At 42.4% G+C, this 26,776-nt stretch overlaps 1 protein-coding gene across 1 annotated transcript in view; it reads left to right on the forward strand.

The window, feature by feature from the left end:
* Positions 1-26,776, forward strand: part of LOC137348185 (plexin domain-containing protein 2-like) — a 455,424-nt gene that overhangs the window by 362,020 nt on the left and 66,628 nt on the right. The window contains exons 10-12 of the mRNA XM_068013514.1: positions 4,975-5,035; positions 5,412-5,574; positions 9,724-9,762. Of these exons, the coding sequence (XP_067869615.1) occupies positions 4,975-5,035; positions 5,412-5,574; positions 9,724-9,762 (263 nt within the window). The remainder of the gene's footprint in view (positions 1-4,974; positions 5,036-5,411; positions 5,575-9,723; positions 9,763-26,776) is intronic.

Here is a 26,776-nt window from a genome sequence, read left to right on the forward strand (position 1 = left end):
ACTGGTATTGAGGGTTTTCTTTTGAAGCTGGGCTTAAAGAGCATTTATAAACTACCTTGTTGTTTGGCAGCAAATATTTTACTGCAGTAATAATAATCCTGTTTTAAAACTATAAGACTTTCTCTGTTGCTATGAATCCTGGCCTAACCTGGCTTCTCTCGGTATCTTGCTTTCTGTTCCTCTGCACCAAACAAAAAAGAAACAGAAAACACCACTTTACTGTGGAGATAGAAAATGAAATTTGGGAAAAGGAAGACTGAGGAAAGAATGTAAGAGGGGAGCAGACTAATACTTGAAGCCACTTGGGCATGGTCTGTGACAAATACAGTTTTATGCTGCTAGCCATTTAAGTTTTTAGCACAAATGCCTGAAAATAACACATTTTGGATTTGTTCAATATTCAGGTCTTATCATGCTGTGGTCTAGAAATTGGTCCACATAGCGCCTGTTTCTTAGGCACTACGTGGGTGCCAAAATGGGAGGCAGGCAGTGTGCTGCCATATTGAGAGAGAACAAGGTGTGCTTTACCCTTAGCTGAAGCAGGCGTTAATTCTTTGTAAAAGCAAATAAGGGGCCGAGTGCTTACTTGAGGTCCCCACTGCAGCATTAATTTTCTCTGAGGCAGCCATGTCATCACAGGCTGCACTCAGGGAAACCAGCCCTACAAAATGCCAGCAATACAAAAACTTGAGTTACTTACTTCATTGCGGAGCTGGAAGAAGCATGCCTGCTCCTCCTGACCCCAAATCAACGCACGCTAGCGATCACCATTACTCCGGGCCCCCCTGTCCGGAGATCCCCAACCCATGCAATTCCAGGTTGGAGCAGCTGCTGAAGAATGTTTTTCCCCAGAGGGTTCCTTAAACAGATGTTAAGTCCCTCATTAACATATGAAAGAGCCTAACTCCTGTTCGAGGTGGTCACCAGGATGCTTAAGAATGGGAACAATGAGTGGCCTGAATACACTTGCATATTGGATGCGAGCCATCCCACTGCTATATTTGTCAGCCTTGCCTGTGTCTTTTTCATCATCCTTTTTGAATATGGGAACCATATTAGCCTGGATTAACATTTAGATCAAACCCTTTAAATGGCATTCTAGAAACCCAATAGCAGGCCACCAAACATAATTAAATCCTACAAAGACTCTGGATGAGGCACAAGGGAAGTTGGGGAATAGAGGAAGAAGAGCAATTTCAGAGATATGATGGAGAGGAAAGTCTTGTGATATGTGAAAAAGGCATGAGATTTTAGAGAAGAGAATACTGGAAAGATCTCATGGATGGATGGAGCAAAAGATCGAGGGGGAGCGGAATCTCAGACATTTATGTGTCATGTATGACACTGGTAATCTTGGAGATTCAGATTGGAATACATCAAGAATCTTGTAAAAACAGAGGAGTTGGGAGAGGATTTATGGGTCCATTTGAGTGGATTGCATGTTGGGATGAAGGGAGAGAGGAAAATTGACCTCGTAATGTTTTTGTGTGCATGCTCAGGACCATCAGTTTTATCAAAGCCTTAAGGCCAAATTCCACTTAGGTTTCCAACATGACCAAGAGGTTCATCGCAACACCTGAGCAAGTTTTTAAATGCAGCTTGACATCTGACTGGACTGGAGTTATATTTTATGGGCTGTATTTTTAGGCCGTGATGGGGGGTGAGCACAGAGGCAGAGGTGGGCAGGCATGGAATTTCACGCCACCACCTGGCGTGCTGATTTGCCTGCACCATCCCACCCATGGGCTATTTTCCTGGAGGCAGGATCAGGCGCGGCAGGGTTATCTGCCCGCAAGCAGTGGATAGCCAATTAAGACTCTTTAAAGGCCCATTAAGGCTTATTGGCAGAGGCTGACTGGAATTTTTCAGTTGGCCTCCCGGCCCCCAGACGTATCGGGGAGGCAACCCAGCTACCTGGAGATGGCCTCTCGGTGGCAGCCAAGGGAGTGGCAGCACGCCACACAGGCTTTGAGGCCTTCCCTAGCTGCCTGGCTTCAATTGCAGCTCCCCCTCCATAATGGTGGCCGGCTGCTAAGGGCAGTTTTTATTCTAAAGTTAAAAAGGTTGTAGAGTGGGCGCCTCCATCTTGTGGCGCACTCTCTCTCTTTTACCTAAAACAGCAGCCTGCAACCTCTTCAGTGCTGAAGGGCTTCCCATTGGCCCTTCAGCTTCGAGAGCCCGTCCACATTCCAGTTGGCCAATTCAGAGAAAATCACAGCCGGGTGACTTTTCACCACACGGTGCAGGCTTCTGACCCCCATTTGACCCTGACATCAGGGTCTCAAAGCCTTTGGGGAAAATCCTGCCCTGTATGGTGTAAAGCTCAAATAATGTAACATAGTCTTACAAAAATATGTCTCCTATTACACATTCCAGAATGAGCCAGAGACCTGGGGAGCGTGGCTGTACTGTGACTTCAAAAGAAGTAGAATAATTCCGTACTTAAAATGGGTCTCTAAAGTTAAATATAATAGCTTTCAGACCTAACCCTTCACTCTTACTGATGCTGATATCTTTGCAGTAGACTAAGTGAAAAGAGGTTTTGAACAGGTTAAACCTTTTTAACTGGAGGTTAAATAGAATAGTGTGAAAATTAACTTGTTTCATGAAGCAGATAATTATTCACAACATGAATTGAAGTCCTATGCAGATTGCTTTGGGTATAACAATATCTTTTCAATACAATAAGAGAATGAAACACTAAAGAAATTTGCATATAGTAATTGAGCTTTTTCTATGCACGATGACGCGGATCTAGACAGAAAAATGCACTGTCTTTTTTTTGCAACAGTCATTCTTCAAACTTGGAGCAGTTTTGCATTATGTTATAATTAGTTTGGTTGAAATGTTTCTGGACAAAATGAGATATAGGTTTTGCCAACTGAACTGACCTAATTTACCATTTCATAGACAAGATTTAAATAAAAGCATTACAGAATTTCCAAGGGGGTTCTCCTGATTGATCACTGTAACTTAAATGAAAGATCTGTGGAACCCTCAAAGAAATAGCAGAAACCAGCTTTTGCACCATTATTCTGTGGTTTCAATGGCTGGTCCCCTGAAGTTATAGCGAGCTGGGAGGAGAACCCCTGCAGAAATTCATCTCCTATCATTCTTTTATCATAATCAGTAAGATTTATTTGACAATTAAATTGGTTTATGGCATATTTCACATAACACTTGGACCGTGAATACCTGATACTATTTTAATTGCTGATATTGATTTCAAAAGCACACTGGCAGCAGGGGTTGCATGATGCACTTGGTTAGCACGCTGCTCTAGAAGTTACTGTCTGTGATAATTGCAGACAAACATTGACCATATTCACATAACTTTCCTTTATCTGCCATTTTAGCAGCAACAGATTCAAAACCACAGGTTAAAACCTTTGTTAAGATAGCAGACGAATTGCTAATACCGTGAGCAATAATTTCTAAATGAATGTGCTGGATTTTAAGAAGCTCCCGGCGTAGGGCCCCGTGGTGGGGGTAGCCTGAAGATGGCTGTGGATGAGGCCCGCCATGGACCTCAACACCGGCAGGGCTGGCCCGACCCTCCCGGTGGTGGCGAGACTCTGTGGTAGCCCCCTTCCGCTGGGTGACAGGACTGCAATTTACATCTTCTCATCAATAAAATTAATGAATTTACATATACTTACTGTAGATCCTGAGGGCCGACAGCGATCTTCGGCGCAGCGGCAGGCACTGCCGTGCCTTCAGATCCCTGTCCGGGGAAATGAGGCACAACACTGGTGGGGAGGGGGGAGGAGGTCGGTTTATCAGTGCGGGCGGGGGCAATGGGGTCAAATACATGTAATGGGTGCAGGGGATGGTGGGAAGGGTTGAACCTTAAACTGTGTGCAGTTTGGGGGGTGTATGGTCACATGTAAAAGGTCAGTGTTTTGGGGGGAAAGGGAAAATAGTTATCCTAATTGCTGTTGGGTGGGTGGGTGGGAAAGGGGCAAAAGAAACGTACTTATTTAATTTTTGTGTTTATTTCTTTAAATATTTAAATAAGCCTGCAGTGCTGCCTGCCCTTAAAATTGGCGCCAGAGCCTGTACACAGGCAGCTGACACCACTGCCAGGGACGGACAGCCCAGCCCCTGCATGTGCTTGGGGAGGGGAGGGGGGCACAGACCACCCCGACTATTGAAATGAGCCATCGCACTTAAGAACGCAGCGGCTCTTTGGCGTGTGACCCGCACTTGCGAGCCACCATTTTTTGAGGACACCGTCAAGATCAGTGGCAGGCTCATAGAATCCAGCCCAGTGTCTTTTCATCTCTGGGGACATCATTGCAAATTCAATGCAACCTAAACAATGAAAGTTGATTTGCTCTGCTAGCTATAAAGCTTCTATGTGCAATAGGACTCGGGCAATGTCAGCCCTGTCCCTAATGGGAAAGTATCCACAAAACAAAACTACCCCTACTTTGGCATGAAATTAGCAGTCTTTTCAGAGTTTCCACAAAGGTGAAGGTGTGGGAAATGGAAATACCTTACTGTTGTAGGGATGTTTTCCTGCGATTGCGACAATGTACATTTTGGGGCCGTCTAGAGGGCGCTTTATTCTGCCTGTAGGGATTGAAGTTAGTCTATGCCAATAATGCAAAATGGTTCATAGCTTATTAACATCCCATTTACACCGCACCTTATAAAATTGGGTGCACTGTAAAACTGGCTGCAGATTCGCTGTGAGTTTATTTTGCAATAGTGAATTAGACCAATTCCACCTCCCTAATCTCGCCTGTACTTGAATTGGGGATGCCTAATGTGTACACTGGGTCTCTGAAATGGGAAAAGTTTTCCATTCTTCAGCACTAACATCTCAGTGTTTGCGCAAGTTATTCAATAAAAATACATTAACTAATATTAGCTAAAGGATTCCTTACTATTTGTTTTCTAAATAAATGCACGATTATAAAAATGGAAATTTAAAGTTAATTTTGCTTTAATTTTGTTTTATATATGTAGGTGTTCCAGTGGATTTGATCGTCATCGACAGGATTGGGTCGATAACAGCTGTCCTGATGAGGTACATTAGTACATTGTCTGAAGTAGAGTTGAGATGAGTAATAAAACAAAATTAAAATTATAATAGAATTTTATTACATTCTCCACCTCATTAAACCAAGTTCATGAAAACCATTGACTGTAACATTACTAACCACTTTAATGGCATTGGAACAAAAGGATGAATGGTTTTCAGTCTGAAGATGAGCTCTATCTAATCTTATCAGACAGTTATGCACATCAAGATATTATGATAAATGTTGTGTCCAGACAGTGTCTCCAGTAGTTCCTTTACAGACTTAATATACTGCCTACTGCTTCTCTGTGAGTAGTTGCTTCTATAGAGTAATTGGTTTCTGCACTTTGCTGGCACTGAACTGCTTTTCTCTCTGCTACAGTCTAAAGGTAAGACATGTGACATCAACCCTGGTGAGGTGACTCAAACTTCTTCATTTACAACAACAAATGTTGCAACTTCAGCGACAAAACCCAGAATCTCAAGCACCACATCCACAACTGTTTTCACATTTGGTCTTCCTACTTCCAGCTTAACCACAGAAGGTATGGGTAAAGACAAATGTAGTCATTCATAAATCACCAGTGAGCATGGCAGTGGCAAATACTTTGATGGTTAAGAACCTTGGTAGAACATAAATGTCTGTTTTAATGGACGAGTTATACTACACAGTTGGCTTTGATTTGAAGTTGTTTTGGCATCACAAAGTGTGTAGTGTTATTTCTGTATGAAGTTATTCAAATTAAATTTTGGCCAAGCAATATGACATCACATCAGGGGAGCTAGGCTTACAACACTTCCACTTCAACCAGTGCAAAGGTAAATAGACAAAACATACCACATCTATTTAATCTTCTTTATGTTAACAAAGGGGCCAACTGTCCCACTAGATCTTACAAGTATTTAGATGCGTTTGATTGGATCACTGCTAATGTGCGCTTACACACATCACAGAATAGTATTTTCACTGGTCGAAAAGTGACATGGAGCCAATGGTATAACTCAGGTGACTATCTGAAGCTGGCCCATATTTGTTGATTTTCAGTGATAATTATAAGTTATTTTGTTCAGGTTTATGAGTCATATTTCTGAGAGTTTGTTCCATATGTCCACTATCCTGAAGGGAAAGCTTCTTTTTACAATTTCAGCCCAACTCGAGGCTTGTGAATTTTGTACTGGCGTACTATTCCATGATACAATAAATAAAATCGCTGACTGCTCTAGTGAAGGATACTACGCATCTTTATAATAGATTCTTGTATATTATTGTTTTTGCCTAAGTCGTCATAAGATGCAAAGGAATAAGTGAAAATAATTGACAATATTTTGATAAGGAAGATATATATATTGATTAACGTTACAGGTATTCTTGATTTGAATCAAATATATTTAAAAATGGAATAGCTGTTGGTTTTCCATTTTGCGTTATCTTGTCTCCACATGTCAAACCAATTTGAAACATGATAGATGACAGCAGAACAATAGAATGTTTTGCTGTTCGTAACTTGACATTCCAAACTGCAGGTCATTATCTGCATGGTCTTTTAAAAGTCTCAGTGCTAACATGTCTTCTTGCACCCTTATGGTTTTAATATGGAAGATAAGGCAATTTCCTATTTGGAAATCCTGATATTTTCTCTGCTTTCATGCAGTTGCCTCCTAATTGCTCAACATGTTACTAAAATGCATTTATTCACCATTGATGCTTTTAAACAACTGATTGGGTAACTAAAACAGCACTACTTTATTTGCTGCTTCAATCTCATGGTGTTTGTTTCTTGCTTTGACACTTGAAATTGTGCAATACATTGTTAGTAACAGTTTCATGCATTGTTGTTAATATCGCAAAGCATGATTTGAAATTGTTTCCATTTATTTGTAAACTCTGACTCTCTGGCATTTTTGGGCAAGCTGAACGAGGAGTACTCTTAGTCAAACTCATTGTCGAGTTTTGATCCATTTTGTTCAAGACATCTCACTAAACGTCTTTTTCATAACGTGTTTTTTTTAATTTTTGCATGGGATGTGGGCAACTCTGACAAGGCCAGCATTTGCTGCCCATCCCTAATTGCCCTTGACAACTGAGTGGCTTGCTAGGCCACTTCAGAGGGCAGTTAAGAGTCAGCCACATTGCTGTGGGTCTGGAGTCACATGTAGGCCAGACCAAGTAAGTTCAGCAGATTTCCTTCTCTAAAGGACATTAGTGAACCAGATGGGTTTTTACAACAATCAATGATAGTTCCATGGCACCATTACTGAGACTAGCTATCAATTCCATATTTTTACTAATTAGTTTTCAAATCCTTCCATGGCCTTGCCCCTCCCTATCTCAATAGTCTCCTCCAGTCCCATAACCATCTGAGATAGCAACACTCCTCTAATTCTGGCCTCTTGAGTATCCCCAATTTTAATCGCTCCACCATTATTAATCGCTCCACCTTCAGCTGCCTAGGTCATAAGCCCTGGAATTCCGTCCCTAAATCTTTCCTCCTCCCTACCTCTCTTTCTTCCTTTAATACACTCCTCAAAGTCTACCTCTTTGACCAAGCTTTTGGCCATCTTCCTTTATATTACCTTACGTGGCTTGGTGTCAAACTTTGCTTTATAGTGCTCCTGTGAAGAGCCTTGGGCCATTTTATTACGTTAAGGGTGCTATATGAGTACAAGTTGCTGCTGCAAGTTATTACCTCTGTAAGATCACCCACCTCTACCTTTACATCAACTCCTCTTCTGCTGAATCATAGCTTTGTCAATTCCAGAGCCTACTATCTTCCACTTTCCCTTAACTTCCACTCACCTAAAACTCTGCTGCCTGTATTTTGTCTCTCTCACCAATTACCCCTGTCCTCACTGACCTACATTGGCTCCCAGCCCACTAATGCCTCAAGTTTAAAATTCTTGTTTTCATGTTTAAATATATTTGGGGCTGAACCCGTCTCTATCCCTGTTAGCTCCTTGGCCAGCTCTTTACCCTCCCACTAAGCTCTCCATTTCCCTGGCACTGACCTATGTACAACCCCCGTCCCGTTCATGGACGCCTGTGCCTTCAGCTTCCCATGTTCTATGCTCTGGGATTCCTTCCTTAAACCTGTCTGCATCTCCACCTCCCTCTCCTCCTTTAAAACCTTCCGTAACACTCTTTAGTCAAACTGCTGGTCACCTCTCCTAGCATTTCCTGTTGTGGTTCACATTGCATTTTCTTCCTTATGCCTTTGTGGAGCAAATTGGGATATTTCTCTACATTAAAGGATCAATATAAATGTTATTACTGAGGTTATTTGACCCAATTGTTCCTGTGTTATTGCTATCTCTTAACATAGAAACATAGAAAATAGGAGCAGGAGTAGGCCATTTGGCCCTTGGAACCTGCTGCACCATTCATTATGATCATGGCTGATCATCCAACTCAGTAACCTGTTCCCGCTTTCCCCCCTGTATCCTTTGATCCCATTCACCCCAAGAGCTATATCTAACTCCTTCTTAAAAACATACAAAGTTTTGACCTTAACTGCTTTCTGTGGTAGTGAATTCCATAGGCTCACCACTCTCTGGGTGAAGACATTTCTCCTCATCTCTGTTCAACTGAAGCTACCTACAGTAATCCCATTTTTCTACTTTTCCTGGTATCCTTGTGTATTTTTCCATATCCAGTTCCCTGCTAAATAATTGTTCTACTTTCTGTCCCAAAGCCACTTATGTTAAAGCATTCTTTGTGCTCAATTTTGAAAGCACAGTGGAGTCGGGAACTGGTGCAGACACAATTTGGAAATTGTGGTCCCAGAGGTCGTCTCTGGGTCTGTCTAGAATTTTTAATGTGAGGCCGAGGGTGAGGGAATGGGGAAATCACTCACCTCCAGTTAAAGGGCCATGCAGCTCCATTAGGAGCTTGTCGAGAAGGTGGGTGGGGCAGACTGCACCGCAATTTTCAAAGAGGAATCCAGCGAGCCTCTCCAGTTTTGTGCAAGTTAGTGCACAGCTCACAGCAGGCAGGGGGCTAACTTTGTAGTTTGAGGAAGAAATGTTTTCAGCCCACTGGGACCTTGCACTGGACCCAACACAGGACCGTTTTTTTTATTATGGAACCACTGCCTTACCTGTTCATCTGCTGGCCTTCTGAGGTGCTGCCTGCTCTCTTCGGAAAGGCAGCGGCAGGCCACATCATAGCTGTCACCTGCATTTTCCCCTGGCACCAGGCAGGCAGCTCCCCATCTCCTGCAGATGCTCAGCACCACTGATACGGCACTGAGCTTTCCTCCAGCCCAATTGGAGCATTACCACTTGAAGATTGCGTCACGTTGGCAACACAGCTGAGGTGCAGGGTTGACACCTGGAAATCATCCGAGCATCAGGTTCCCAACCCCGTTTTGAAAATCCAGCCCTATGTTCCAATAACAATCTGTGTGAAAACATTTCTTCTAATTTGAGTGTTTTACCATACCTGACTAGTCAGTGACCACAGATAAACCTTCCCTTTCAATTTGCTGCCACTTGTGAACCAAAATTGAGTTTTGAGAATTTCATATTTAATAGATGAGATGATGTGTTATTGGTTGTATCAATTGAAAATATTCAGTAATACCCTTGGGCAGTACTGTTGGAATTTCTATTTGTGTCCTGCTAAACAGATACGTATGCTATAATGTAAGGTTTGCACTTGCAAGCTGTCGCCAACTGATATTTTAAATCTCTTGCAGATGATACAAAGATTGCTCTGCATCTGAGGGATAATGGAGGTAAGTGCTTGATTTACGTAACCATGTAGGTTCAATTTTTTTCACTTAAACAATTGATATCATCCTGTTGCACTTGGCCAAGTGTTTATTATGTATTTGATGATGAGAAAGATGCCACTTGTTTGCAGGTGTATTTTATCTTTTTTCTTATAAATGCTTTACAAAATATTTATCCTCATTTCATGTTCGGTTAAATTTTATCCTATTGTAGGTATATGTGAATATCAAAAATGTATTGATTTTTAAAATTTTATGTGTCTCGTAATATTACAATATCCACAACATAACATAGGAGAATGCATTCCTTGACTGGTAAGGAATCTGAGCAGAGCAAATTAGGTTTGTGGATATCTGACCTTACAACAGTGCTCAGAATAATGAAAGGAGTGTCTCTGGGCTCACAGAATGACGATGCATGTTGCACACTGTTTCAATTCACTTAACACAGTTGCGGCAAGTGGAAAAATGGACCTTCACATAAACATATTTCTCTAGAGCATGCACTTTTTTATCCAAACACCTTCCACACAGTTTTTATTCACTTGCATATACTTATATTTCTTGTACCTAGAGTGCTTCCGTCTTCTACAAACAATTTTACAATTGTGGTAAATTTGACCTTTTATATCCTGTGTAGATTGACAGACTTTTTTCTTAACCTATCTATAAATGATATGGAGAGTTCTAACAATGGAACAAATAGAGGAGGAGGCCCATCTGCAACCAAAGACAGACCAAGACACTTAACAGTGAACCACAAGATATTCTTGTGAAACACTGTTTCAGGCATTGGGAGCTACACAGTGGGGTCTTACAGGCAAGACCTTCAGCCCTCCCCACATATGCATTATATGGTATTATCAGTAACATGGTCAAAATATTTTGGGTAGTTTTGGCCTGTGTACTAATTCAACTGCCATTAAGACCATCCGAACACGATTGAAATAAGCTGAACTTAGTTTAATTTTGCATGTATGGCCAATTTGTTCTGGTCCAATTCCTGCCACATAGATCTTAATCTTGTGCTCCTACCCAGTGGCAGGATTAAGTCAGGTTACTGGCTCCAGATTGCTAGTGCAAGTCTCCTGGATTAGAAGTGGCTCTATGCTTCTTGCGCTGGGTGCTGGGATCGGCCAACAACTACTGCCAACATATCTGCTACTGCAATGGCTGCTTGGTGCTGCTTGCTTTCTGAAAAGTCTTTTGTCATTGATATGACATCACTCTGAGAGGCCTAGTCTATACATGCACCTTTACCAGTTTGAGGAAGGCTTTGCTATGGCCCACTTCTTCCATATTCTCAGACCCCAGGATGTTCATCATGGCCACTTCAAACTAACTCAGTGCACTAAAATTATGGGCTGTCATCGCTTCAAGTTTGCTCCGTTCTGTTCTGTGTGGCCTTGTCCTGCTAGCAGAGAAGTACTATTGAAATGTTTAAAATTCAAAAACCAGATAGAGTGTGACTGAAATGTCCACCCGGCATCCCAGATTGTGGGTGAGTAACACAGTATACATCATGTAACTAGGTACAGTTGCAAAATGGGATTTTGGGATCATCTTCATCATTAGCCAGTTATTTCAAATTTTCTGCCTAAAAACTGATGCAGTCCTTTAAATAGCAGCTGCAACATTTGAAGAAAGCAGCTGCACACAATTTCTCCCCACATCCCCTGAGAGGACAACAAGCTTGAACTGCTACGTCCAATCTGTTTTGCAGCTGTCTGTGCACAAATAATGCAACCAACCATGATGTCAATAAGAGCTAATCTCACTGCTTCTGCCTCTTCAGTGCCAAGACTGGAAAATCATTCCTCATACGACAGATACTCCTTGTAATCCAGAAAGACTTCAGTCACCATCTGTCATCTGATGTCACTTACACTTTTAATTTATTTGATCTAACAGTTCACTTAGTATATTTTTCATTTCTCATTAGAAGAAAAGTCCTTAGACTTTTTGAAATTCTTTTTTGCATTTCGGTATTGGATTGACATGAAAAGTACATTTTTAAGAGTTACAGTGTCCTTAAAACAGTGGCCCCACCATCGTAAATACAGATAAACCAAACCCCCACCGGTCTTAGCCCCAGGCTGAAGACCTGGTTCCAAATACCAGGGATAGGATTATTTGCATATCCCGAACAAGCCTCCGGCACCTACCCTGATCTAACTTGATTAAGTTTTCTACAGTGGAGCTGCGCATTGCCATTCTGTCTGGGATCCCACCAAGGCCCAAGTGGGCTGGTGAAAAATATTTTACGGGTAAGTCTTCATTTCCCAGGAGTTTGAGAAGGTAATTGTTCTCCTACATAAGAAATAGGAGAAGCAGTAGGCCATTCAGCCCCTCAAGCCTGCTTCACATTCAGTAAGATCGTGGCTGGTCTGATCGTGGCATTAACTCCACTTTCCTGCCTGTCTCCCATAATCCTTGACTCCCTTGTAGATCAAAAATCTGTCTAACTCAGCCTTGAATATATTCAATGACTCAGCCTGCACTACTCGCTCTGATAGAGAATTCCAAAGATTAATGACCCTCTGAGAGAAGAAATCCCTACTTATCTCTATCTTAAATGGGAGACCCCTTACTTTGAAACTACGCACCATAATTCTAGATTCCCCACGAGGGGAAACTTCCGTTCAGTATCCTCTGGAATTGATTACCTTATTCTAGTGAAAGGTTAGGGACTCTCACCAGCTTCAGCTGGAGTGAGTTCTGCTGAAACCTTTCAAAGGTATAAATGGATGAATTTCCTTGGGAAATGCAAGAATTCCCCTGACACGCCCCCTCAACCTAGTGAGCACAGGAGGAGATCCACTCAAGGCCTGCTTTGCTCCCAACCAGCATTTAAAGGTCCAATCTCTGTGGGGCATAATCCCAATGGAACTGGGCCCCAGCCTATATTCCCATGTTCCCACAGGCAGAAATCTAATTCATGCCCTCCCTCAAGCCAGGAATTTCAGGGCCAGTGAATTCACCAAAGCAATGATTCGCATTAATGCTGGTATGGTGCCATAATCAAGGGATCCCCTTGAAATATATTCTACCCAGTACTGTTACTGTGTTTCCCAGAGTCATTGATGGTTGCCACCTCTTGTTTTCAGTTTGATTTTAATCTCATTTAAGTTTGTGCTTGGTTCGGCTAAACTCATGGGTTAAAAAGGTTTGAGATTTTTTTTAGTTCATTCTTGTCATTGACAAGGCTGGCATTTATTGCCCATCTCTGCTTCCTCGAGGTGTTTGAAACAACTAAATAGCTTGTTAGTCCACTTGACAGGGCAGTTAAGAGTCAGCCATTATTGTTGGCTGAAGTCACATAGAAGCCAGGTAGGGTAAAAACAGCAGATTTCTTTCCCTAAAGGTGATTACTGAACCACTTAGGTCTTTACAGTGATCCACAAAGAGCCATGTAGAATTACTATTAATTTCCTTTCTTATAAGGTACGTTTTGTGATGCTGTGCCAGCTGTGCAGGGCTTCACTTTGAGCAGGTGGATGTTGGGTGTGCAATTTTGTGCACCCTAATCCTAGTGCACCAAAATTTACTATTTTTGGACAGAAAGAAGCAGCACTTCAGGCAAGCGCAAGTGTCAATTCCCTTGTATTTTTATTTATATCAGATCCATGCCAGCTGAGAAAACTAGAAAAAACTAATCAGCCGCAAGTTAATATGTGTGTAAACAAATAGTTACATGGGCTTTGTAGCTTAAGCTGTAGATATCCACAAAATTCCTTCACCTGAATTGTAGGAAAAAATACAAGTACATGTGGGTAAATACAAATAATGAAGGCACAATTTCTCATAAGAGGGAACATGTTTCCCCCGGAAAAAAAATTGTTAAACTGATACACTTTGCTTCATTTTAAGCACTTTTAAACTTCACATTTATCAGGTAATTGTTTATCAGGTAAAATGCAGATAATGTGCTACTGAGGCATTAGGTCTTTAAAGGAGTAGGTTAATGCCTCAGATCAAATAGCAGAGGGAGATACTTGATTGGCATGTGTTAAGCATTTGTATAAGATCCTTCACAGCAATTTTCAGGTGACAGTGCCGATTGACTGCAATTTTCACGTGACAGTGCCTATTGACTGCAATAAGCACAATGTGTTCAACAATATCCCAAGTCATGGTCTTTTTGCCTCTATAGATCCTCCTTGTATGAGGTCTTTTTCTGCATATGGTCCTCTTCCAAGTTACATGCTACGATAAGAGAAAAAGATTGTGAAGCCAAATGTAGGTACCTTACAGTCAGAAACAGGGGAATTTATTATGGGGAACAAAGAAATGGCTGACCAACTAAATACATACTTTGTCTTCACAAAGGAGGACACAAATATCATACCAGAAATGTTGGGGAACACAGGGTTTAGTGAGAGGGAGGAACTGAAGGAAATCAGTATTAGTGGAGAAATAGTATTGAGGAAATTGATGGGATTGAAGGCCGATAAATCCCCAGGGCCTGATGGTATGCTTCCCAGAGTACGTAAAGTGGCCCTAGAAATAGTGGATGCATTGGTGGTCATCTTCCAAGATGTTATAGACTCTGGAACAGTTCCTACAGATTGGAGGGTAGCTAATGTAACCCCACTATTTAAAAAGGGAGGTAGAGAGAAAACGGAATTATGGACCAGTCAGCCTGACATCGGTAGTGGGGAAAATTCTCGAGTCCATTATCAAAGATTTTACAGCAGAGCACTTGGAGAACAGTGGTAGAATTGGACAGTCAGCATGGATTTACGAAAGGGAAATCATGCTTGACAAATCTACTAGAATTCTTCAAGGATGTAACTAGTAGAGTTGCTAAGGGGGAGACAGTGGATGAGGTTTATTTGGACTTTCAGAAGGCTTTCGACAAAGTCCCACATAAGAGATTAGCGTGTAAAATTAAAGCGCATGGGATTGGGGGTAGTGTATTGCGATGGATAGAAAATTGGTTGGCAGACAGGAAACAAAGAGTAGGAATAAAGGGATCTTTTTCCGAATGGCAGGCAGTGACTAGTGGGGTACCGCACGGATCTGTGCTAGGACCCCAACTATTCACAATATATATTAATGATTTAGATGAGGGAACTAAATGTTTTAACACCAAATTTGCAGATGACGCAAAACTGGGTGGGAGGGTGAGTTGTGAGGAGGATGCAGAGAGGCTTCAGGGTGATTTGGACAAGTTGAGTGAGTGGGCTAATGCATGGCAGATGCAGTATAATGTGGATAAATGTGAGGTTATCCAGTTTGGTAACAAAAACAGGAAGGCAGATTAGTATCTGAACAGCTATAAACTGAGAGAGGGGAATATGCAATGAGACCTGGGTGTTCCCGTACACAAGTCGCTAAAGGTAAGCATGCAGGTGCAACAGGGTAAAAAAGGCAAATGGTATGTTGACCTTCATAGCGAGAGGATTCGAGTACAGGAGCAGGGATGTCTTGCTGCAATTATGCAGGACCTTGGTGAGGCCACACCTGGAATATTGTGTGCAGTTTTGGTCTCCTTATCTGAGGAAGGATGTTCTTGCTGTAGAGGGAGTGCATCGAAGGTTTACCAGACTGATTCCTGGGATGGCAGGACTGACGTATGAGAAGAGATTGAGTCAGTTAGGATTATATTTGCTGGAGTTCAGAAGAGTGAGGGGGGATCTCATAGAAACCTATAAAATTCTAACAGGACTTGACAGGGTAGATGCAGGAAGGATGTTCCTGATGGTGGGGGAGTCCAGAACCAAGGGTCATAGTCTAAGGATACGGGTAAACCTTTCAGGACTGAGATGAGGAGAAATTTCTTCACCCAGAGAGTGGTGAGCCTGTGGAATTCGCTACCACAGAAAGCAGTTGAGGCCAAAACATTGTATGTTTTCAAGAAGGAGTTAGATATATCTCTTGGGTCTAAAGGGATCAAAGGATATGGGGGGAAAGCGGGAACAGGTTACTGAGTTGGATGATCAGCCATGATCATAACGAATGGCGGAGCAGGCTCGAAGGGCTGAATGGCCTACTCCTGCTGCTACTTTCTATGTTTCAATCATTTGTCTCGATTTTTCTTTCATCCTCCTGTTTTGGTCTGTGTGAGGCCGCTCTTTACTTGAGACATATACTTTGAATCAGATGCTTTTGAGTCTCTCTGGGACAACCAGAGCCAAGTACAGTCAAAGGGGATTGAAAAGTTAAGGCTTATTTTCCTAAACTCTTTCTTCAGCAAAGGGAAGTGTTATCGCTGAATGTAGAAAAACAAAACTCAACTTTGTAATAATTTCATTTTTAAATGAAATCTTATTGTTAAGATCCGTTGGCCATTTCAGACATTTTTTTCACAGGTATTCTTACCATCAACATGTTCTATTTATTTCAGTTAGCTCTTGAAATGTTTTCATTTGCACAGTAGGTGCTGACAACATCACTAAGCATGCTAATTTGGAAGCGCTTAAATGGAAAATACTGCAGATGCTGGAAATCTGAAATCAAAACAGAAAGTGCTGGAAATACTCAGCAGATCAGGCAGCATGTCTGATGAGAGAAGCGGAATTAAGGTTTCCAGTCTGATTGCTGCGCTTCTGCAGGCTTGTTCAAATCCATTGCACATGCACAGTTACTCAGAGGTCACAATTATGTCTCTTTAAGGGGAGGATTTAACTGGGAATGGGTTTCAAGTGGGCAGAAACGTGGGGCGACGTTATACCTGTCCAATGTCATCAGTTTGAGGTTCCAGGCTATTTAAACTTTGGGGCCTCATTTACATCCCATCAGCCAGCTGCTGACTCAAAACACATGGAAAAAGGCAATGATCCAGCTTCTTGGTTAAAATCGCAGGCCTGGAGAGCGCACACTGGGAACATGTTAAGACATTCTAGTACAGGTGGGGTGGGGGGGCACGCGTGGGGGTGGGAGGGGGCGGGGGGAAGGTGGCGGAGAGAGATTAGGGCTGTTCTTCAAGTGGGAAGGGCAGGGAGCAAGAGTCAGCAGAGGCCCAGGAATACTCCAAATATTCCAAAGCCAGGCACCAAAGGCTCAGGTTCCTGTCTGAGTTTTCCATTAATGTCACTGTATCTCTAAAAAGGCAGCTTCTCTCTGTACCAACAGAGTTATTAGTGTCACCTAGTTTACGTTACACTACTCCCACCAGAGTCAGCATTGGGTCCGGTAACAATGCTGTAATATAAATGCAGCATCCAGTTTAAAACTGATAACACCCCATCACGTTTACTGAGCTATTATAAAACAATTGTTTCGTGCCAATCAGATTTGAAAATATATTGCTGGTGGTCCAGTACTTCTACTACAGTCTAATAATCTGGTTCAGTGAATATGAGGAATGAATGCTGTCTATCGCTGTACCGCTGGAAGGCAGTTGATTTTTTTTCAGGCAATGAAAATGCCAAATAATAGTCACACCGAATACACCCTTAAGGCTAATGTAAAAACATTCTGAGACCCTCTATCATAACTGAAGTTCTCATTGGATGAATTGTTATTAACTCAGTGATTAATTATGACTGAGATTCAACAATATTTTCCTGAGCTATTCATAAGCTGCTGAATTACACACAGTAATTATTCATAGCCTTGAGTAATTTCAGATTAGTTCTACTATCAGTGAGCTAAAATATTGATTTGGCTGCCATGGAGCCAAACATTTGGATAATACCGTTGTTCAGTTTTTTTAGATGGAGCAAATGGATCCAGCAGACATTGAGGAAAAAACTGCAGACTCTGTGTGATGACTATTCTGTTGACTATGCCAATGATGAGATTCTATTGAATATTTCAACACTGTCTTGGCTGGCCTCCCTCTTTCCACGCTCCGTGAACAATGAACTCATTCAAAAGTCTGCTGCCTGTATCCTAACTCACATCAAGTCATATTAACCCATCACCCCAGTGCTCGCTGACCTACATTGGCTCACAGTCCAGGAATGCCTTGATTTTAAAATTATCATCCTTCTTTCCAAATCCTGCCTTGACATCACCCTCCCTCCACCTGCCCTACAACCCTCGAGATATCTGTGCTCCTCCAAATCTGGCCTGTTGTGCAACTCTGATTTTAATCGCCCCACCATTGGCTTTCAGCTGCCTAGGGCCTAGGCTCTAGAATTAATTCCCTATGATTTTCCCTGCACTCTCCACCTCTCTCCTCCTTTAAGACACTCCTTAAAACATACATCTTTGACCAAGTGTTTTGGTGACCTGTCCAAATATCTCCTTATGTAGCTTGATGTCAAATTTTGTTTGATAATACTCCTGTGAAGTACTTTGGGATGATTTATTACATTTATTATATAAATGCAAGTTGATGTTGTTGATGGAAAAGTTTGCCTGCAACTGATCAATTAACTGGAAACCTTTAGGTAGAAACATCCTTGGATAATTAGAAATCAATGGCCGTTAAGGTCAGAGAAGGTTTATACAAAAATAGTACGCTGTGATCTTACAGTTAGGATTTTCCAAATTTAATTATATCAAGGCACAAGATGATTAAATATTTCTACATTTTGCTGGTAAATGTGGTGGATATTGAAGCTAAGATACTATGGAAAAGAAGACATTGAGGGTGAAATTGGGCTCTTTAGCACTCATTGTTTGGACGCAGCAATGTCTCTTAAAGTTTGAAAAAGGAGTCCATGATGTGCGTGCAGACTTCCAATGGAAAGTGTGCTGGCAGCCATATTTGTAAAGGTCTACTTGAACTGCCTACAGGTTCATTGTTGGATTATTTCATTTGGCTGTTAGTGCAATTCTATGCATTTTGGTGAACTTTTCCATACTTGTCTGAAGTGCTTTGGCAGGTGCTGAGGTACTTTTTTGCTGACTTGAATGCTTGTGCTGAAACCAGTTGTTTGTAGACATAAGTGGTGTAGTAGGCCTTCCTCTTTGAATTGAGTATGACTGGGAAAATGAAGAGGCTGCGCAGAGCAGAACAAGCTACTACCAGAGGAAGGAGGCGGAGAAGGGCTCTCAGCAGGAGGCCATATCTGCAGAGAGTGTTGTCTCCTAGCTGAACTTTAGCAATGACCAATGGTTGAGACATCTACTCTTTACTAAAGAGGTTGTGACTGAAATCTCCCAACTGCTGCAGCAACAGCTGCTACCTCAGAGCAGGGCAAAGAGTGTCTTGCCAAGCTGTCAAGGTGACTGTAAACATTTCTGTATCTGGCTCCTTCAAGGCTGCTCCTGAAGATATAATCAACATCTCGCAGTTTAGTACACTGTTGTGTGAGGGAGGTTACTGAGGCTATCTATACAAAGACAGACAGTGTCATCTCATTCCCCCTTGCCAGAGACAAGCAGGCGGAGTAAGCACAAGGGTTTGCTCAGATTACAGGGTTCCCTATGGTGCAGGGAGCACATTACTTTGTTTAGTTTAGAGATACAGCACTGAAACAGGCCCTTCGGCCCACCGAGTCTGTGCCGACCATCAACCACCCATTTATACTAATCCTACACTAATTCCATATCCCTACCACATCCCCACCTGTCCCTGTATTTCCCTACCACCTACCTATACTAGGGGCAATTTATAATGGCCAATTTACCTACCAACCTGCAAGTCTTTTGGCTTGTGGGAGGAAACCGGAGCACCCGGAGGAAACCCACGCAGACACAGGGAGAACTTGCAAACTCCACACAGGCAGCGCCTTTGCTTGCACCTCTGCTATTTTCCTGAGCTGAAAGGGATTCTACTCCTTCAATGTGCAGCTGGTGTGCAACCACAGGCAACGCATTAATGCTCGGTATCTTGGCAGTTGTCACGATTCAGCCATTCTGTGGCTGTCCTCTGTGTCAGCTGATTTGAGTCACCACATTACCAGGGTTATTCATCCATGACACAGCTCATGGCTCCTATCCAAGCAGATGTAGACAGCAGGCTTAGAATGAGAGCCACACTGCCACATCGGAGTCCTCAAGCTACATTTGCTGTTGGAATCACTCAGGGTTTGCCCTGGAGAACTCAGCTGAGTGGGGATCAAGACTTGTGGTGCTATGCTGCATGCTGCATTACCTTGCCATTATGAGGGAGCAGCCCTTACCACTAGCCATCAGGTGAGAAGCAGTGGAGGAGGAACAGGAAGACAGAGGGAGGCTGCAATTTGGTTAGCCCCTTTCTCCCTCGGCTCCACCTAATCAATAAACTACAACTACCCTTTCACCAACAGTTCACACACTTTACATTTCCTCTGTCACTAACCATCGCAGAATGCCCTTTCCCACAATGCAATAATAAAAGCCAATACAAACTGCATACTTGAATCCAAATTTATAAAAATTAAATTATGACATAATGCATACTAAAATAAACGAATCACCCTTGTGCACTCCCTTTTCAATGGGCCTATGCTTCTGTGAGGTGCTTCCACAGTGGCTACAGCATGGCTGGTGGAAGGCTGCAGACCTTTATTTGAGAGGATTGGAGTTGGCCTTGGTGGGCAACCTCATGCAGCTCTGGGCCTAGAAGGCCCAATTTCAGACTGCACCCTCTTGGCCTGGGCTGCAGCAGAAAGCTGAGATTGCATGACAGTACTCTGAGCTTGTGTGGTAACAGTCTTAGATTACATGACAACATTCTGAGCTTCCACTGCAGCACTCAGACTTTTGGTGGAAGCTGCTTGTGCTGCAATGGAAGCTGAGACATTGGCCATCAGACACTGCATCATGTTTGGTTCCACAAGTGTGCTGATGTCAGTGATCACCTGTTCCATGTTAGAAAGGATGGGCTTCAAGCTCTGCACAAAGCCCTATGCCACATTGGAGCTGGACTCTTCCATGCTCCTTGGCAATGAGTGCAGACTTTCCAGCAGGGTTACCAGTACCCCAAGTGTGTGGGCGTGTACACCCATCGGCCGCCTTCTGTAGCCTGGCCCATCAAAGTTCTCATCTGAGCACCCTGTAGCAGAGCTAATGTGTGACCTTGCCCTCCAGTGAGCTAGCACCTGCGCTATCCTTTCTTCCACCCAGGCTCTTGTGTATTTATGCATTATCTAGCCTATCTTCTAAAATGTGTGCAGTGTCATTATCTGAGCGAATGTCTGCAACTGAGAGATCGAGTGATGGTATCTTTTTCATCTTCACTTTCTTCTTCCTCTTTCTCCACTGCCTGGGCAGGATCCAGTTCTTGAGAATTTGAAATAAAAAAAGAGACAAAGGTTATGCTGTGGTGAGGGGAGAGGAGAAAGCGCATTGTGCTTTCTCGGTTTTCGGGGGTGATGCAATTTAACCCCCTTGCATGTTGTATTGCAGATCTTGTACTGCACAAGAATATAGCAAATACCAACCAATGGATTTTCACAGATCTGATGAGGCATAGTTTAATTAACATTTTCACCATTTGTTTTGCATCTAATTGGCCTAACTCAGTAATGTCCTGTGCAAAAACTGAATTCAAAGTGACACTGAATGTTGTCCCAAATCAGGTAACGTAGTTCCATTAACAGCAGAAATACTTTATTATTTTCTGTCTTCATTCCTAATGGCATCTGGAAAGAAATTAAAGATCATTTGCCATTGTGGCCACAAATACTTTTTCCCTTTTATAATTTTCTTCCCGCATATATACCCATGAGGTTCAGTTCCACTCATACTGGCTGCACTCTGGCAATTACAGCAGGAAAGCTGTTGAATTTTGCCCGACTGCTCAGTTCTGTAGCCAGACTTAATGCAATGTACACAAGTACATACTATTTTTGTTCCCTGGAGAAGCAATTCCAGGTGATAAAAAGTGTATGTTCAATAACTCTCCAAATGGGGCTTGAACCACTGGTTAACCTCAGTCAGAATGCTCTTAAGAAAGAGGGCTTTCTCCCAGCAGGGCCCTCCAACAGCTAATCATAGATTAGAAAGTTTAAGGCACAGACAAAGGCCACTTGGCCCATCGTGTCTGTGCTGGCCGAAAAACGATCCACCTATTCTAATCCCACCTTCCAGCATTTGGTCTGTAGCCCTGCAGGTTATGGCACTTGAGGTGCATATCCAGACTCCTTTTGAATGAGTTGAGAGTTTCTGCCACAACTACCCTTTCAGGCAGTGAGTTCCAGACCCCCATCACCCTCAGGATGAAAAAGTTTTTCCTCATTCCCCCTCTAATTTTTCTACCAATCACTTTACATCTATGCCCCCTCATCACTGACCTCTCTGCTAAGGTGAACAGACACTTCACCTCCACTCTATCCAGGCCCCTCAGATTTGATACATCTCAATCAGATCTCCCCTCAACCTTCTCTGTTCCCAGGAGAACAACCCCAGCCTATCCAATCTTCCCTCAGAGCTGCATTTTTCTAGTCCTGACAACATTCTCGTAAATCTCCTCTGTACCCTCTCTAGTGCCATTTCATCCTTTCTATATGAGGTGACAAGAACTGCACACAGTACTCAAGGTGTGGCCTAACCAATGAGTTATACAGTTCCAGCACTGTAAAAAACGCACTGCCCTCCTTGCTCCCAAATAGGAACATACTTACAGCTGGCTGGTAGGAAAATCAAAGGGGATTTTTTTCATTTAAAGTGTATGCCAATTCCAGCAGCATGACATGAAATCCCAAATGCCTTTTTCCCAAGTGATGACTCAGGAAAGGTGTGGTGCCCAGAACTGCTCACAGTATTCTAGGTATGATCTGACCAGGGTTTTGTTTAGCTGAAGCATGACATACCCCTTTGTATTCTAGTCCTCTAGATATAAAGCCCACAATTCCATTAGGCTTTTTGATTACCTGTTTGTGGCATTTTAATGATCTATGTACCTGGACCTCCAAATCTCTTTGAACCGCCATTATTTCTAGATTTTCACCGTTTAGAAAGCACCCTGTTCTATCCATTTTAGGTCCAAAGTGAATGACCTCACATTTTTCAACATTGAAATCCGTTTGCCATAGTTTTCCCCATTCAATTAATCTATCAATATCTGATTTTTAAAAGATCCCAAGGCACTGTTCAAAGAATAGGGGAGTTCTCCTGTTGTTCTGGCTAAAGTTTATCCCTCAATCAACACCACCAGAATTATCGGATTATTTATCTCACTATTGTTTATGGTACCTTGCTATGTGCAAATTGGTTACCATATTTACCTACATTACAGCTGTGACAACATTTGAAGAATCCCTTTGGGATGTTCTACAGTCATGAGAGGCATTACATAAATGCAATCCTTTCTTTCTCCTCAAATTCACTAAGATCCACCGAAATGTCTAGCTGAATTTACTTTCTGGGCTGCAGGAGGCGTGAGGTAGAACTTCTTCCCATCACCCTGATTCATCCTTGATTCCAACCCATTTTGGTAGGTCGAAGTTGATCTCCACCATACAGAAGGAGCCCAGGATATTACAGCCAGGCTGCAGTGGGACTGCCACTACAGCACTATTAATAGGAAGAGGACCACTTAAACAGGACAGAAGCTGATCAAGGAGCTCAGAAATGTGAAATTGAAGGCCTCAAATTGGGCAACAACCTTCAAGCAGTAAATATTTTGGGCTGTTATAGAGGGAAAGGTGACCATTCCTCGGCTCTCTCCTTCCAACCAATAAAGCTAGTGAGGTAACTGTCAGCACCCCTCTCCTGGAAGTCCCTGAAATTAACAGTTGTAAACATGCAAGCTAAAGAAGTCAGTTGGTATGTCATTTAAATATGGTAGGTCTGGCAGCCAAAAACCCAGCAGGGCAGGAAAGAGGAAACTGTAGCACCGTGTCAACAGGATTGGAGATCCAATGGTATATCTCTCTCTACCCCATTTCCCTCTATTTTCCACCACTTTAGTGTCTGACTTTGGGCTGTACAGCAGACAATCCAGTCCTCTGTATCTAAGCTGGTTGCTGCTTTGAGTGATGTTGGTAATGCAGGGTGCTGGGCAAGCACTGCTGTTCACAGGACCAGCTTCCTCCTCCTTTGCTTGTGGCAAGATGAGTGCCCATTCTTTTGTCCTGACCTTTAGGCCTAAGAAATGAGTGCTCCTGGATGCAACAGTCAGGAAAATCATCTCAATTAATTATTAACCAAGCCAGGTTTGTCAGCAATTTAAGTGAAGTGCAACTTAAATCATATTGCTAAAGGCATCAAAAATTAAAGCCACCATAGAAGTACATTAATAAAATACTTAATTAGCTTGCATCTATAATAGTGTGGTTGCTACCATCACAAGATTTGGTATTGATGGCTAAGTTTAATTGTATGCACCATACTAATTCAACATTAGCTAGGTTTTATTAAATTACAGTACTACAAAATAAGATTGTGTGCAGGCCTAGCAAGGTTAAGTCTATATTTAAAGTATTATGTGTGGGTTTCCAGTATGTAGACTGTCCCTTGAATGATATGACTGTAAAATCAAGCAACCTACTTCCTTGTGTGGAAGGCTGGGGGTGGCATCAGGCAGATCTGCTTTCCTCTGTTATGCTTTGCTTTCACATTTTCATCTTTTATACAATCATAGAATCTTACAGCACAAGCTCACCATGCCTGTGCCAGCTCTTTGAAAGGGTTAAACTCCCCTGTTCTTTGCTCTTGACCCTGCAATTTTTCCTTCTCAAATAAATGCCCAATTCCCTTTTGTAAATTACTACTGAATTTGCTTCCACCATTCTTTCAGGCAGTGTAATGCAGATCATAATGACAGGCTGGGTAAAACGTCTCACCTAATCTCCCCTCTGGTTCTTTCTTTGGTCATCTTCTCTGCCTAGCTTCAGCTAACACAGCAAATGTATTTCCTCTGATGAATGTTATGCTGCGCTTTAAGGCTTGTGGTATTGAAGTAACTTTTGGAATATATTTTGCATTCTCTACTTCTATTTGGATCTGGAGCACTTCACCTTTCTGAAAACTTCAGTCTTTACATTCTTAAATCTTGCTCCAGTTTTAAGGGCTTTTTGAGCCTTCTAAAACCTGTGAAATTTTATAAACAATGTTTAACCTTAAATTTGTGCACATGCTGTATAGAATCCCATCAGGCAACTAGCCTAATTCAGCAACATAGACTGGATCTCTTTCAAAGGTGTGATTCAAGAAACTATACTTGCTAGATTTTAGTTAATTTTACTACAACCTCACATCCAATTATGTTATTCTTCTCCCTTTCCACACAGTGCGTATGCAATACCAGTAATGTTCTCTTGTGGCCTGGTTAGGATGGTACCAGGCTAAAGGCCATGGCACAGAAATCTATCTTTGTTTCTTCATTATTGACGGGTACAAGCTTCTCATCATTTTAATGCAGTAATAATGACTGCACCAGGGCATAGTAATCCTTTCATTAAGCATTTCTAACCTTCTGTAGAGCACTACATTTACTGTATTACATCACTGGCATTCAGAAAATCTCTCCTGTAATGAATTTAATGGGCTAAAAATTGATTATGCCATTTTTTCAGGTGCGGGGGGAGCGCGATTCGTGACTTGTCAAGACCGGTTCCAATGGAGTTTGGCAGTATGTAAATTTGATTCTGCCACTTCATTTACATGATTGCAGTGTAGGATTGAGCTTCTGCCATGCTGCTAGCTGCCTCTGCGCTCAGCAGGGAGCCAAGCAGAATGGTACAGCCAACCTGTGCTTAAAGGCAGTCTGTTCCTCTTAAAGCAAAGCTGCACTGAATTACAGGTGGCTGCTGCTGAATATTATTGCTGCAATTCTAAACAAGCAAAATGGAACACCAAGACAGAGTGAGGGTTTTAGGGTCAGAGATGTGGCATTAGAGGCCTTATTGGTGGAAGGAGGCAGGAGGAGAGATGCCATGCTTCTGCAGAGGTTCAGGAGGCCCTCAAGGACTACCCTCAGAAGGGATTGGGAGCAGGTGGTCAAGGAGGTCAATTCCTGGCATCTGGACCCAAGGACCTGGCAGCAATGCCACAAGAAGTCTGTTGACCTCACTTGGGTGGTCAAGGTCAGTGATTGCATATTCCATCTCCTATCCACTCCTCCACCAGCCTCTCATGTTGCTCAATGCAACACAATCCCATCACTCACCCATCACAGGTCCCTGGCACTCAGGCCTAATGCATAACATCCATATACTCCACCTCACCCTCACACACCTACTAATGTTGCCTGCCTCACAGCCACCCCTTATTACCTCCACATATCTTCAGCTATTCAGCATTGCAGACACATCATTCAAACACAGTACAACACTATCCCTGACATTCTTTCAACTCTGTTGCAGAACAAGGTGGCACACAATTGAAAGGAGCAGTGCAGAACCAATGGGGGCCAAGGATACCTGCATGTCTTGAGTCCTACAGAGCTGATGGTTCTTGGCATCATGAGGCCAGTTGCTACAGAGCCCATGGCAACTGGCGTCACTGAGAACATTCAGAAGGTCAATAATCCTTTTGTGAACTTTTGAGGCAACCATAACTAACATTTGGAACCACCTTCAACAGCCATTTGCAGCAACGCAACACACATGCCACACAGTCTCACATATTTCAATGTGTGATCATTGACTGCGATCCTCGCTGCTTATTTTGACCTACTCTTTAAATTGGGCATATTCTGTTGCATACATAAGTACGAGAATTGTGTTCACCTCCAAGCAATCACCTTCCATGCTTACTGGACCAAGTGCTTATATGTGTGCCCTTCAGAACCATAAAGGCCATTTCATCTTTCTCTGATACTATCTCTGATTGCCTGAAGGAGCATCTCCAGACAATTGGTGTCTATTATTTTGTGTCTTACTCCTCCATCATCATTCAAATGTGTACAGACCACAGCTGGATTGATTCATTGTGAATTCTTTATAGCTCTTACGTGAATATTAAAGTGATTACTTTTAGGCACATTCTGATTGCCTCATCAGTTGTGTGTGAGTTGCAATGTTGAGTAACCATGTGACTCCCAGCTAGTATGCTAAAACAAGAAATAATTAACTCTCATCTAAGAAATAATCATTGCAGCAAAACTACCACTATTTAGATATTACTTGGTCTTCTAGTTTGTTGAGGTCTTAATAACTTACAGACAACAATAAATAGGCAGTAATCACTGGCTATGTATGTGCAGCAGTAACACATTGCTCAAACATTTAGTCATTGCCTCCAGCAGTCA

Source organism: Heterodontus francisci, chromosome 2 (genome assembly GCF_036365525.1).
Source record: "Heterodontus francisci isolate sHetFra1 chromosome 2, sHetFra1.hap1, whole genome shotgun sequence".
NCBI classification, from domain to species: Eukaryota; Metazoa; Chordata; class Chondrichthyes; order Heterodontiformes; family Heterodontidae; genus Heterodontus; species Heterodontus francisci.